This window comes from Schistocerca cancellata, chromosome 2 (assembly GCF_023864275.1).
Source record: "Schistocerca cancellata isolate TAMUIC-IGC-003103 chromosome 2, iqSchCanc2.1, whole genome shotgun sequence".
Lineage (NCBI taxonomy): Eukaryota > Metazoa > Arthropoda > Insecta > Orthoptera > Acrididae > Schistocerca > Schistocerca cancellata.
In genome coordinates, this window is record NC_064627.1 from 971,643,208 (window position 1) to 971,657,781 (window position 14,574).

The following is a 14,574-nucleotide window of genomic DNA, read 5'->3' on the forward strand; positions in this document are numbered from 1 at the left end:
TCACTGGAAAAATCCAAATCTAAAGAAATGCACAATTTAAGAGAGCCGAAGTTTTATTTATTTTACATGTAGCTTGGAGCACATGGCTGTTTGGTTTGGTACGTATTCTATTATTTATTTATGTTCAAGTCAGTAAAAAAGGCTCAGCTGTTCAGACAATAATTTGAAATCCAATTTGCAAAATAAGTAACTGCAAAGTAAAAGTGCTTGCTTTTTTTTCTAAATTTCTTTGATGACGTTACGTTGAGGTCACTGAAAGTCAATGTTCACGTAATGAAGTTCAGTACTAACATACAGTTTAATTGCATATTTTCAAATCATTACTCGATCAGTTTTTTCCAAACTTTAATTACAAACATAACGTAAGAGTGACTTCTCAGTTTCCTTTATCATTACGTACTTAAAATTAGTGTAAAAAAAAACTTGACTACCTTCAGGTGTCACGTCAGTGTTTAATAATACACGTTTTTCTTTCTCATCATCTTGTACGGGATTTTGTATGTAAATAGCCCTAGTGGGTTAGCGACCGTTAATTATCTCCTTTTCCTTCATTAGTGTAACTTTTGGATTTATGATCAGTGGTATCCTTTTCTGTTCAGTGTTGTTCGGGAGTGAATGCACAAAATAACTTTCGTTTTTCCAAATTATAACCCTGTTCAGTTTAATTACTTTTTGTTTTTAGTAGACTTTTCCATCATCTGTTGTACACTTTCCTCCTACTTATCGGTATTATTTCTTCGGGAAAGATAGCCTTATCCAATTAGTAAAAATCCATTACGCATACATGCGATCCACGGTCATATTTTATATCGCAAGCAGGATAGACCGATTAGTAAGAGGGAGGTTACAAGTTCAACCATTATCTGCCGACTGCTGCCTACTACTTAAATTTACAACATGAATTTGAAATTTCGATGGTAGATGTTGCACACCAAGTCGTAACTGCTATGGCAACTTCTTTGGCTCTTCTTCATTATTTACGATAGTTCATTCTGTTGCAACGCAGCCACACGTTTCTCTTTTTAGAGCGTTCAGTTTTAAAAACTGTCCTGACAGTCTCTGTTACATTTATGGTACGTTTGTGAGCAAAAAGCATCAAAGGAACTTTACAGTTTTAGTTAGTAAAATGTACCTCTCATACTTGAGACCTAAAACTGGTCACCAGGGTACTTATAAGATGGTAAAAAAATAAGCCTTTAGATTTTTCATACCAATTACAATTAAGAAGCCATTCTGATGATCGTTACTTTAGTAGTATACGTGACACTGCCTACAACTCACACTCTACAAAAATAACTAGTTACCTAACCGTAAGTCTGCAGTTTAGCTAGTGGATAATGTTCAAGAATTTCGTGTTCCTAGGCCATCAGAAGCTTTTCATTACTTTATCCGAGATACTGAATTTAACTGAGTAAAGAAGTGAATATAAAAATCTAGCAAATGAAGCAGACGAAAGAGAATAAGGACATTTAAAATAGATAAGCAGGAATGCCTGCAGGACAAATGCAAGACTGTAGAAGCATGCATAACTAGGGGCCATAAAAGCTGAAGGGTGGGAGGTCTGTGTAACGGAAATAAAATTGAGGACAACAAAATAGAAGGAGAAGAGAAAGTAACGGAAGATAAGATGGGAGTTACGTTTGACAGCGCTAAAAGACGCAACTCGAACTAGTAGCGATGGAGCAGACAGCATTCCTTTGGAATTAGTGAGAGCCTAGGATGAGTCAGTCATGCAAAATATGAGACAGACGAATACCCTTAGACCTCAAGAAGAACGTAATAAATTCAGTTCCAAAGAAGGCAATTTCTGATGGGGGTGAATGCCACCGAATAATGAATATCACCGAATAATTAGTTTGATATATCATGTTTGCAAAGTTAGGAAACGAATTAATTACAGAAGAATGGAAAAACGTATAGAAGCCGACTTCAGGGAAGATCAGTCCACCCCTTTATACCCTTCATCTCCTATCCTGAGGTAGCTTCCAACTCCCCCTCCCAGATGATTCCCTCTTTCCCTCCATCTATCCCTCCTATCAACTCTGCTCCTCACCTCCCCCTTCCTCCCTCTGTCCTTTTCATGGGCTCCCTCTCCCCCCCCTTCCATCCTGTTCTTCCCTACATATCCTCTCTTTGACTCCCTTTTCTTCCCCGAGTCCTTTTGCTTTCCCCTCCACTGCCTTCCTCACTCCTTCTCGTGTCCGCTCTGCCTCTCTTTTTCTATATCCTCTTCCTCCATCAGCTCCCCCCTTTTTTCTTTTCCCTCCTTCCCCCTTTTCTCCCCCTCATCAGTCTAGGTCCTCCCCCTGCCCCATCTGCCACTGTGTCGCCAATAGTGCTGTTTCCAGTGAATATTCAGTGTTGTGCGTCCCCCGACAGTGTTGTGAACAGCCACCATACTATCACCCGTTGTGTTTTTTATCTCGTGTGAACAGACACCAGACTGTCGCCGTGTTTTTTAATTGTGCCTGTCTACATACTGTGTGTCTTCATCCGCATCGTCAACGCCGTGCTTTTGTATTTTAAATCCCGCAACCTTAAACCATTTTAGTGTTATTAACTAAGTCACCGTTTTTCGCCTTTTTATATTGTTTGTTATCTTACCATTGTTTCTTTAACTCTTCTCTTGGCTGTAGAGCAGCGTATTAAGCTACTGTCAGCCCCCCCCCCCTTTCCCATGTAGGGAGGGGGGAGGGGGAATCGAAAATCAATAAAGGAAAAAAATAATAAAACGTACGGACGATGAACGTTTGGGTGACGATAGCTGTTCAACGGGACTTTCTTTTAATTAATAGCTTTACAACAGTATTACACATTCGAAATACATTTCATGTAAGTCCAAACGAAGTCCATTACATCCTAAATAATATGACCACTATTTCACATTACGATTGCCTAGGCATCACTTTTTTTGTCAACCAATGATCATAATCTCGCATCCTCAACCACAGTATGCTAGGACATTTTTTGAGGTCCTCACGCATCTGCTTCAGGCTGATCTGATATACACTTCTGATATTATACCTTTACGTTTTTAATGTAAAATACAAGAAAAAATTGTCATACATTTTTTCAAATGGTTGCCACTCCTCTAGAGTTACCTAAATAGTTATATTGTATGTCATCTATTGTTTGTTCGACGGTTGTAATGATTACAGTTGGTCATACTCACGTAATATTTTTTTTTATGTTTGTAAACTGATAACAGCTGGACAGTCCTACGATCTAACACTAATATAAAAGACCAAAAAAAGTCCTCCTTTTACTGTATACTAGTTCTTTTCATTTCAAGTTGTTGCCACTTACCTGGGCTCACCTAAATGATTCTGCTATGTCATTTATTACATGTTCGTCTATTGTAGTATGACTACATTTAGTGATACTGTAAGTAGGCTGTTTAGGTCTTTTTTATAGGTAACGACACGTAGTGCTCTGTATGAAAATCACTGGCTGTGCTGTGTGCAGTCTGTGGCTAGTTTGCATTGTTGAAATTTGCTATTGTAGTGTTGGGCAGTTGGCTGTTAACAGCGCGTAGCTTTGCGAAGTTGGAGGAGAGCCGCCAGCAGTGGTGGATGAGGGGAGAGATATGGCGGAGTTTTCAGAGCAGATGATCTGCACGTGTGTCCATCAGAGACAGTAAATTTGTAAGACTGGATGTCATGAACTGATATATATATATATATATATATATATATATATATATATATATATATATATATATATTTTATGACTTTTGAACACTATTAAGGTAAATACATTGTTTGCTCTTTATCAAAAACTTTCATTTGCTAAGTATGCCTATCAGTAGTTAGTGACTTCAGTAGTTAAAATATTTTATTTAGCTGGCAGTATTGGCGCTCGCTGTATTGCAGTAGTTCGAGTAACGAAGATTTTTGTGAGGTAAGCCATTCATGAAAGGTGTAGGTTATTGTTAGTCAGGGCCATTCTTTTGTGGGGAATATTAAAAGTCAGATTGCGTTGCGCTAAAAATATTGTTCAAATGGCTCTGAGCACTATGGGACTTAACATCCATGGTCATCAGTCCCCTAGAACTTAGAACTACGTAAACCTAAGTAACCTAAGGACATCACACAACACCCAGTCATCACGAGGCAGAGAAAATCCCAGACCCCGCCGGGAATCGAACCCGGGAACCCGGACTGGGGAAGCGAGAACGCTACCGCACGACCACGAGCTGCGGACTAAAAATATCGTGTGTCAGTTTAGTGTTGATCAGAATAAGTAAAGAGAGTAATGTCTGAGTACGTTCAGTTTTGCTCAGCTGTTTGAAAAGCAAATAATGTAACATGTTTATCAGCACAGTCATTCATAAATTTTTCTGAGACGTTTCTATACTTAAGAAAAATTTTATTTGGTGATGGGTGTAAACTTATTCCCTGACATCTTATAATTTATGTACTACCTATATCGGTTTTATGTTTATATTGTATCACACCAGTTATTGGTTGCAATTGTCTTCTGTTCTGATTACTGGCTGGAGACTGTCTCTGCGACGTTGTTCACGGTGTTGCCAAACGACGCATATTTCATGCTGTTAGAATATGAGCTTCTCTTCAATAAAGGTAACATAAATGTATTTTTGTCAAGATGCTCACTAGGTTCTGACAAATACTTAATCCCCTTGTCGGAGGTTCGAGTCCTCCCTCGGTTATTAATGTGAGTGGTCTCCTTAGCGTAAGTTAGATTAAGTAGTGTATAAGCCTAGGGACCGACGACTTCAGCAGTTTGGTCCCATTAGAACTTAACCCCACCATCATCACCACCACCATATAATTAATCACAGTGCATAGAAGTTTTTTAAGCACCACTTTGACTTGCTTTCTATGGTTAATGCTAGCGCCACCCTCTGGCCTTCGTTTACGTATTTGATAGCTTAATCGTCGCACTCAGTTTGGCACTGGTTCTATTCGAATAGATTTCGACACTATCAAATATGCATACATGAGATGAGATTTGTATCGTATTCACTCTACGTGCTCACTTTCGTGAGCTTTGTACTTAGTTTGATTTTAATGCAAGTATGGCACTAACTGAAATTTCTGTAAACTGTTATACTTAGATTGATACTTATGTACATATCTGCAATCGTTGATTTTCTTGTACACCCCACAGCTTCAGTCTGATGATGAGATTTTGAAACGCTTAACGCTTAATAAAGAATCGTGCTATCAAGAGTTTTCTGTATTTCAGAATTGTGCCAGTTTATATTTTGCAAAAATATAAAATATACAACGGACTAACACTGAACGACGTGCTTTTCTAATTACGCGTAAAACAAAAAGCAAGCATAAAATATGAAGAGGTCGTCGGCTCCTGGTTTCTCTGTCGCACATTCATTTGTGTTTCATTCCCTACCAACGCTACCAATACTACCACTAATCCCATCATTTACTACGTCATTTACATATTGTACATAGCTTACCAAACTGTAGTTTTGGTACAGCACAACTCTACACAGAAAACATCTTATATGCTTCATAGACAGATCGACGCACGACGTGCTCCTAGATTTATATGAATCTTGCAGCTCCCGAAGAATGAAGTTACAATGAAATCCAGACCTGAAGCTGCTTACAGGCGTTTATAAATATCAACAGGGGCAGTTGAAAATGTGTGCCCCGACCGGGACGCGAACATGGGATCTCCTGCTAAGATGCTCTATCCGTTTTTTCCTGTTTTTGATTCCGGTGCGTATGTCCCATGACGCCTGTTCAAGTTCAATGTTGAGCCGTTGACTCAGGTTTTTTTTTTTTTTTTTTTTTTTTTTTTTTTTTTTTTTTTTTTTTTTTACAGAAGGCAGCTAACCCTCTGACCGAACACGCTGAGCTACCTTGCCGGCACCCGTTGAGCCACCGAGGACACAGAGCAGAGCGCGCCTGCAGGGACGCTCTCCATAAGACCCATATTCCCAACTTATTGTCCACACACTACATTTTGTAAGTAGACTGTACAGGTTTTTTTATTGGTAACGCCACATAGTGCTCTGTATGAAAATCACTGGCTGTGCTGTGTGCAGTCTGTGGCTGGTTTGCATTGTTGTTGGCTATTGTAGTGTTGGGCAGCTGGATGTTAACAGCGCGTAGCGTTGCGCAGTTGGAGGTGAGCCGCCAGCAGTGGTGGATGTGGGCAGAGAGATTGCGGAGTTCTGAAATTTGTAAGACTGGATGTCATGAACTGCTATATGACTATTACGACGATTAAGGTAAATACATTGTTTGTTCTCTATTAAAATCTTTCATTTGCTAACTATCCCTGTCAGTAGTCAGTGCCTTCCGTAGTTTGAATCTTTTATTTAGCTGGCAGTAGTGGCGCTCGCTGTATTGCAGTAGTTCGAGTGATGAAGATTTTTGTGAGGTAAGTGATTTGTGAAAGGTATAGGTTAATGTTAGTCAGGGCCATTCTTTTGTAGGGATTTTTGAAAGTCAGATTGCGTTGCGCAAAAATATTGTGTGTCAGTTTCAGCACAGTCATGTATAATTGTTCTAAGGGGACGTTTCAATTTGTAGTGCCCCTGACCACTATACTCATTACTCGCGGCAATCTACCGATTCCTGTAAGAGTTCGGGCATCGTGGGTGCTCCCGCACTGAAGAAGATCATTGGCCAGTAAGCCTTATCTATATATGAAGATGGTATCTGTTTTTTCGATCCCGAAGGTACCATCTTCATATAGATAAGGCTTACCGGCCAATGATCTTCTTCAGTGCGGGCGCACCCACATTACCCGAACTCTTACGGGAATCGGTAGATTGACTGCCGCGAGTAATGACTATAGTCTACATCTATATCCATACTCCGAAAGCCACCTGACGGTGTGTGGCGGAGGGTACCTTGAGTACCTCTATCGGTTCTCCCTTCTATTCCAGTCTCGTATTGTTCGTGGAAAGAAGGATTGTCGGTATGCATCTGTGTGAGCTCTAATCTCTCTGATTTTATCCTCACGGTCTCTTCGCGAGATATACGTAGGAGGGAGCAATATACTGCTTGACTTCAACAAAAGCCCGTACCGAGCTACTGAGCGTCTCTCCTGCAGAGTCTTCCACTGGAGTTTATCTATCATCTCCGTAACGCTTTCGCGATTACTAAATGATCCTGCAACGAAGCGCGCTGCTCTCCGTTGGATCCGTGGGCAGGGGCACTACAAATGTAGTGTGTGGACAGTAAGTTGGGAATATGGGTCTTATGGGAGAGCATGGCAGCGGTAAGTCCCTGCAATCGCACTGTTCTCCCTGTCCTCGCTGGCTCAGACGGATAGCGCAACTGCCATTTAAACAAGAGATCCCGTGTTCTAGTTCACTGGGGGCACACATTTTCAACTGTCGCCATTGATATTTATCAACGCCTGTAGGCAGCTACAGCTCTGAATTTCATTGTAATTTCACGCTCCTAGAGTAGTTTATCGGATGGCTATGGTGGCACGAATATCACATGGCCGCAAAGCTACGTTAAATGTCAGATCATGTGACTGTGGACTCCACCATAAGTGGAACAAGTGTTACAAGACAAGCAAGTGTACCTAGATTTTGAATTAAAATAACTTTAATGCGAAAAAAAATTACACAAAAGTACTCGTAATTTATATTTATTTTGAGGATAGGCCTGTCTTTCAAAACAAATTCATACAGTAAAGAGCGAGCGTTTTATAAAACAGTTTTCTTGAAATGGGTGTGACACGGTGCAAATATCCAACGTGCTGCTCGCTTTATGCTAGGCAATGTGTTCACGTCAGGATGTGGACGGGGGCTCCGAGTAACGCCCCGCGAAGAGCACAGTTTTCGTCTGCTGGTCCAGTATGAGGAACAGGAAGGGGTGATCCGCTTTGAAGACGATGGGACGCGGCGGCGCAAATACGGCGGAGGCTGGGTAGCCAACAATCACAGCTGCAAAAGAATGCATCACGTGATGTTTTCGTGCATCACACCATAATCTGCATCATATCAGAAGACTGAAATTTAATGTGTTCTTAGCTGACATTTTTATACTTTTCTTGTTTTAACTCTACAACATTCATTTTCCTCTCAATGCTGTAAATTTTATTTTATTTTTAGTTATAGTTATTTCATTAAGACAGCAAACTGGGTACAAGAATATTCCCCGCCATGTATGAGGTTACAGCCATCGGGCATTGCAAAAGCGCTGGAGTGTGAACATTTGACCAGGTCGGAGTCATTTTACGCCTGGGACTAACAACATGTTGCGTGAACGACTTGCACATGTAACACCTACAACGCCTCTCCGTGTTAATAAACCAAAATAGCTCCCAAATTAGCTCCCATGCCCTCGAAATATAAATTCAGAAAATGTCCAAAGCCCCTTCACAAGCAGTAACTTACGAAATAGAAATAAGAGACAAATAGAGGGAAATCTATAGTAGAAAAATAATAGAAAAAGAAAAGAATTTTAATCACAAATTTTGGAAGCATGGGTGGGGGGGGAACGGTAGAAATGGTTAAATTATTAGTTATTCTTATCTATGAGAAAATCGATATTATAGTCACAGAACGTAGGTCTTGAACACCAAAGATAGCGTTTACTAAAGTATAAATAGACATACAATGCAATTATGATACTCCGGTCTCTATCCTCTAGTCTATTCGAAGTCAATTAGGACGTGCAGCTTTAGGAAGCAACAATAGGAGCTTTATTAAACCAGGGCGCAAGAATAAATCGCGACGAGATTGTTTTTTGGGAAGCATTAATTTCAGATCAGAATTAGAGCTTTCGTCATATTAGAGGAACGGGGAGGTGATCAATAATCTCTCTGACTTTAACGTGACTTCGTGTGAAGATTTAAATATTTTACGGAATTAACGATTTTTGGACAGATTCGGACTTTGTATTGTGATAGTGTAAAAGCTTTACTTCACGCGACTAGTAATCATAGTTCGTGACAGTTGTTTATAGATATTAAACGGGAACAATCTTTTTCTCTAAAGTGACAGAACATTGTTTAGTATCTCTGATATTTACGGGATTCCTGATCAGATACTTATTCAAAGAACCCCTTTGAATGCGATAGTGTGAAATAATCGATTTACTAATAATTATTGTTAAATAAAATAACGTGTTAATTTGAAACTGACTATTCGTCTTGAACTTTACTTCGATTTAGGTTCATAAATAATTAGGTTACGTGATTTTCACCAAGAATAAACTGCAGATTAGTATCTGAAACAAGTGAACATGAATCTATTGAAAACACTAGTATTAATTTACTTATGGTTTTTTCCTTCAGAACTAGGAAGGCAATACGTGTAGTAACTCACTGGGGTTAATTTAAGAACTAGCCGGGATAAAACAAAACTCCTCAATACCAGTCAATGTATAGATAAATTAACATTCCTACTTTCATGCAAGATACGGAAGTCGGGATAGAAAAAAGGGTCACTACACACACCACACAATATTCTAGCGCGCAAAAGTTAAGGACATTCCGCGGAATATTCCGTCGTTCCGATAGCTCTTCTACTTGCGCTGTCCGATGTGGTCGCCTGATGTCGCCCATAAAGCTGAAGTCAGAGCAGAATGTACTTCTGAAATGGTGCACGTGGGCAAGGTGTACAGCGCCGCAATGACGTTGAACGGTGAATGTAATGTGTACAAAGACTTGGAAGTCAACGAGTCTATGCAACATTATGCCTTCTTACACCACAACACTTGGGCCATTAAAACGACCATGTTCTCCAACGCTGGACGTTCCCTCATATGGCGAGACGCACCGTGGAATATTGTCGACCAGGATCGTTTCGGTGCTCCAGGTGCTACGGTGTGGGAAGGCAAAATGTTGCACGGGCGTATTGACCTCCAAAACTTTGATCACGGACAATGTATACTCATGCGTCAAGGTAATTGTGACACCACGCTCTTTCTCCACGTCCGCATTTTAAGAGGTTCATCCGTCTGTGACTTCATTTTCATTGATGCGTGGCCGAATCAAACAGCGCAGGTGAATGGATTGGTCTTCCTGTTCCCCAGACTTAAATCCCATCGAGCTTGAATGGGATGCACTGGAGGGACGTATTACAATACGCACACATCCTACGCGTGCATGAATGTCAGGCCAGCCGTTGTCGGTCATGTTGGTGGAGGACTGCCCTACCAAAGGAACTCCTCTCCAACCTGGTGGCCACGGGAACACACTGTACAGCGTCCACTGCCGTCTGCTGTGATCACATACCCTATTAAGAAACATGTCACGCCTTTTCTAGTGTAGAGCGGACCATCACGAATAGCGGGGACTCCAGTGTAATTATTGGCTTTGAATAAAATTGTCATTTTTGTTCGTTTTAGAGCGCCTTTCTTTCAGTTACCTTCTGTTCCCATACTGTAGCCGTTCTTCCCAATCAGGTCCATTGAGATATATCTCGTGAATGTTGCACATGATGCCAAATTTGTTTTCGTCCTTACGTTTTGCACACCAGTATACAAGGGCTCCACTGCTACACATCGAACCGAGTGCTATGAATCATTTCTTCATGAGACGGAGTCCGCTTTAATACATGTCTGTGAAATATCACTTCATCAGGAAAATAGCACTGAAAGGTGGAATTTCCTCTAGTCCTCAAATTCAAAAACTGATGAGGGACCACGAACTCGATAGTACAAAGGATGCTACAGCAAAAGATGCATTGACTGCCTCTAAATCTGATGCTGGTGAGTAATAAACATAAAATTTTCAAAACCATTTCGGTAAGCTTCAAGAAGCTAGGTTGTAAGGTGACAAGTACCGTTTCTACACTCACATATTGACTACTTCCATGAGTGCTCTGGGACGTTACAGCGAAGAGCAAGGTGAACACTTCCATCAGGACATTACCGGGATGGAGAAGATGTATTAGGTGAGATAGACTGAAAGTATGATGTTGGAGAGGTAAAGAAAAGCTGAAGGTTCTTTGAGGGAAACAAAAAAGAGAGTTCTAAAATTAAATGTAATGGATTTTTTACAACGTTGCTAAAACAACAGTTTGCAGTATTTGTAGTGTATACCTAACACAGTAAATATAAAAACAAAAATCTTGATTTAAATTCTATTTAAATATTTGTGTTTCAGTTACTTGTTGTTGTTGTGGCCTTCAGTCCTGAGACTGGTTTGATGCAGCTCATCATGCTGCTCTATCCTGTGCAAGCTTCTTCATCTCCCAGTACCTACTGCAACCTACATCCTTCTGAATCTGCTTAGTGTATTCATCTCTTTGTCTCCCCCTACGATTTTTACCCTCCACGCTGCCCTCCAATACTAAATTGGTGATCCCTTGATGCCTCAGAACATGTCCTAATAGCCGATCCCTTCTTCTGGTCAAGTTGTGCCACAAACTTCTCTTCTCCCCAATCCTATTCAATACTTCCTCATTAGTTATGTGATCTACCCATCTAATCTTCAGCATTCTTCTGTAGCACCATATTTCGAAAGCTTCTATTCTCTTCTTGTCCAAACTATTTATCGTCCATGTTTTACTTCCATACATGGCTACACTCCATACGAATACTTTCAGAAAAGACTTCCTGACACTTAAATCTATACTCGATGTTAACAAATTTCTCTTCTTCAGAAACGCTTTCCTTGCCATTGCCAGTCTACATTTTATATCCTCTCTACTTCGACCATCATCAGTTATTTTGCTCCCCAAATAGCAAAACTCCTTTACTAATTTAAGTGTCTCATTTCCTAATCTAATACCCTCAACATCACCCGACTTAATTCGACTACATTCCATTATCCTCGTTTTGCTTTTGTTGATGATCATCTTATATCCTCCCTACAAGACACCATCCATTCCGTTCAACTGCTCTTCCAAGTCCTTTGCTGTCTCTGACAGAATTACAATGTCATCGGCGAACCTCAAAGTTTTTATTTCTTCTCCATGGATTTTAATACCTACTCCGAATTTTTCTTTTGTTTCCTTTACTGCTTGCTCAATATACAGATTGAATAACATCGGGGAGAGGCTACAACCCTGTCTTACTCCCTTCCGAACCGCTGCCTCCCTTTCATGCCCCTCAACTCGTATAACTGCCAACTGGTTTCTGTACAAATTGTAAATAGCGTTTCGCTCCCTGTATTTTACCCCTGCCACCTTTAGAATTTGAAAGAGAGTATTCCAGTCAACATTGTCAAAAGCTTTCTCTAAGTCTACAAATGTTAGAAATGTAGGTTTGCCTTTCCTTAATCTTTTTTCTAAGATAAGTCGTAAGGTCAGTATTGCCTCACGTGTTCCAGTATTTCTACGGAATCCAAACTGATCTTCCCCGAGGTCGGCTTCTACTAGTTTTTCCATTCGTCTGTAAAGAATTCGTGTTAGTATTTTGCAGCTGTGGCTTATTAAACTGATTGTTCTGTAATTTTCACATCTGTCAACACCTGCTTTCTTTGGGATTGGAATTATTATATTCTTCTTGAAGTCTGAGGGTATTTCGCCTGTTTCATACATTTTGCTCACCAGATGGTAGAGTTTTGTCAGGACTGGACATCAGTAGTTCCAATGGAATGTTGTCTACTCCGGGGGCCTTGTTTCGACTCAGGTCTTTCAGTGCTCTGTCAAACTCTTCACGCAGTATCGTATCTCCCATTTCATCTTCATCTACATCCTCTTCCATTTCCATAATATTGTCCTCAAGTGCATCACCCTTGTATAGACCCTCTATATACTCCTTCCACATTTCTGCTTTCCCTTCTTTGCTTAGAACTGGGTTTCCATCTGAGCTCTTGATGTTCATACAAGTGGTTTTCTTATCTCCAAAGGTCTCTTTAGTTTTCCTGTAGGCAGTATCTATCTTACCCCTAGTGAGATAAGCCTTTACATCCTTACATTTGTCCTCTAGCCATCCCTGCTTAGCCATTTTGCACTTCCTGTCGATCTCATTTTTGAGACGTTTGTATTCCTTTTTGCCTGCTTCATTTACTGCATTTTTATATTTTCTCCATTCATCAATTAAATTCAATATTTCTTCTGTTACCCAAGGATTTCTACTAGCCCTCGTCTTTTTACCTACTTGATCCTCTGCTGCCTTCACTACTTCATCCCTCAAAGCTACCCATTCTTCTTCTACTGTATTTCTTTCCCCCATTCCTGTCAATTGTTCCCTTATGCTCTCCCCGAAACTCTGTACAACCTCTGGTTCTTTCAGTTCATCCAGGTCCCATCTCCTTAAATTCCCACCTTTTTGCAGTTTCTTCACTTTTAATCTACTTCAATTACTTATGTATTTAAAATACGAGCTATTGTTTCATGAAAACTCTTGATGTGATAGAGCAATGCGAAAACAATTTTGAGAATCACTGTCATAAATTGAATCTAGAACAGTTATTTTTGATAATTTACCGAGAATGATCGCTCACTGTCCTTATTCATTAAAAAAGGCGAAGGACTGCTTTAATCTCACTCTTTATAGATTTGGCACCAATGTAGGTGCAGTGAATCAGCAATTTTTGTTATCACGTGCTCCACACAATGCATCGCTGGTAATGGTCTATGGGAAAGTTTCAAGTACCGCACAATTTTGAGAAATCCCAAGCAGGGCACTGTCTAACGTTGTATATTTGCAAGTGAAGCGAGGAGCTACAGGGAGCTTAATGAATGAGGTTATCTATTTCTATACTGTTCAATGAAAGTCCTGTAATATATCAAAAGAGTAAAATACGATTTTCCGGTGTACGTCAGATCCCTCAGTTTCATCATCTGTTATACACTACTGGTCATTAAAATTGCTACACCACGAAGATGATGTGCTACAGACGCGAAATTTAACCGACAGGAAGAAGATTCTGTGATACGCAAATGATTAGCTTTTCAGACCATTCACACAAGGTTGGCGCCGGTGGCGACACCTACAACGTGCTGACATGAGGAAAGTTTCCAACAAGTTTCTCATACACAAACAGCAGTTGACCGGCGTTGCCTGGTGAAACGTTGTGATGCCTCGTGTAAGGAGGAGAAATGCGTACCATCACGTTTCCGACTTTGATAAAGGTCGGATTGTAGCCTATCGCGATTGCGGTTTATCGTATCCGACATTGCTGTCCGCGTTGTTCGACATCCAATTATTGTTAGCGGAATATAGAATCGGTGGGTTCAGGAGGGTAATACGGAACGCCGTGCTGCATCCCAACGGTATCGTTTCACTAGCAGTCGAGATAACAGGCATCTTATCCGCATGGCTGTAACGGATCGTGCAGCCACCTCTCGATCCCTGAGTCAACAGATGGGGACGTTTGAAAGACAACAACCATCTGCACGAACAGTTCGGCGACGTTTACAGCTCGGACACTGTGGCTGCGGTTACCCTTGACGCTGCATCACTGACAGGAGCGCGTGCGATGGTGTACTCAACGACGAACCTGGGTGCACGAATGGCAAAACGTCGTTTTTTCGGATGAATCCAGGTTCTGTTTACAGCATCATGATGGTTGCATCCGTGTTTGGCGACATCGAGGTGAACGCACACTGGAAGCGTGTACTCGTCATCAACATACTGGCGTATCACCCGGCGTGATGGTATGGGGTGCCATTGGTCACACGTCTCGGTCATCTCTTGTTCGCATTGACGGCACTTTGAA

The 14,574-nt window shown here is 40.8% G+C and overlaps 1 protein-coding gene across 5 annotated transcripts in view; it reads right to left on the bottom strand.

The window, feature by feature from the left end:
• The window catches only part of LOC126162936 (leukocyte elastase inhibitor-like), a 192,561-nt gene that overhangs the window by 70,052 nt on the left and 107,935 nt on the right, over positions 1 to 14,574 (bottom strand). The window contains exon 8 of one of the 5 annotated variants that reach the window (XM_049919765.1): positions 7,587 to 7,900. The exons of the other annotated variants lie outside the window; for them this stretch is intronic. Within the exon in view, the coding sequence (XP_049775722.1) occupies positions 7,746 to 7,900 (155 nt within the window). The 3' untranslated portion in view covers positions 7,587 to 7,745. Of the gene's footprint in view, positions 1 to 7,586; positions 7,901 to 14,574 lie in introns of those variants that run through there. 5 annotated transcript variants of the gene reach the window in all.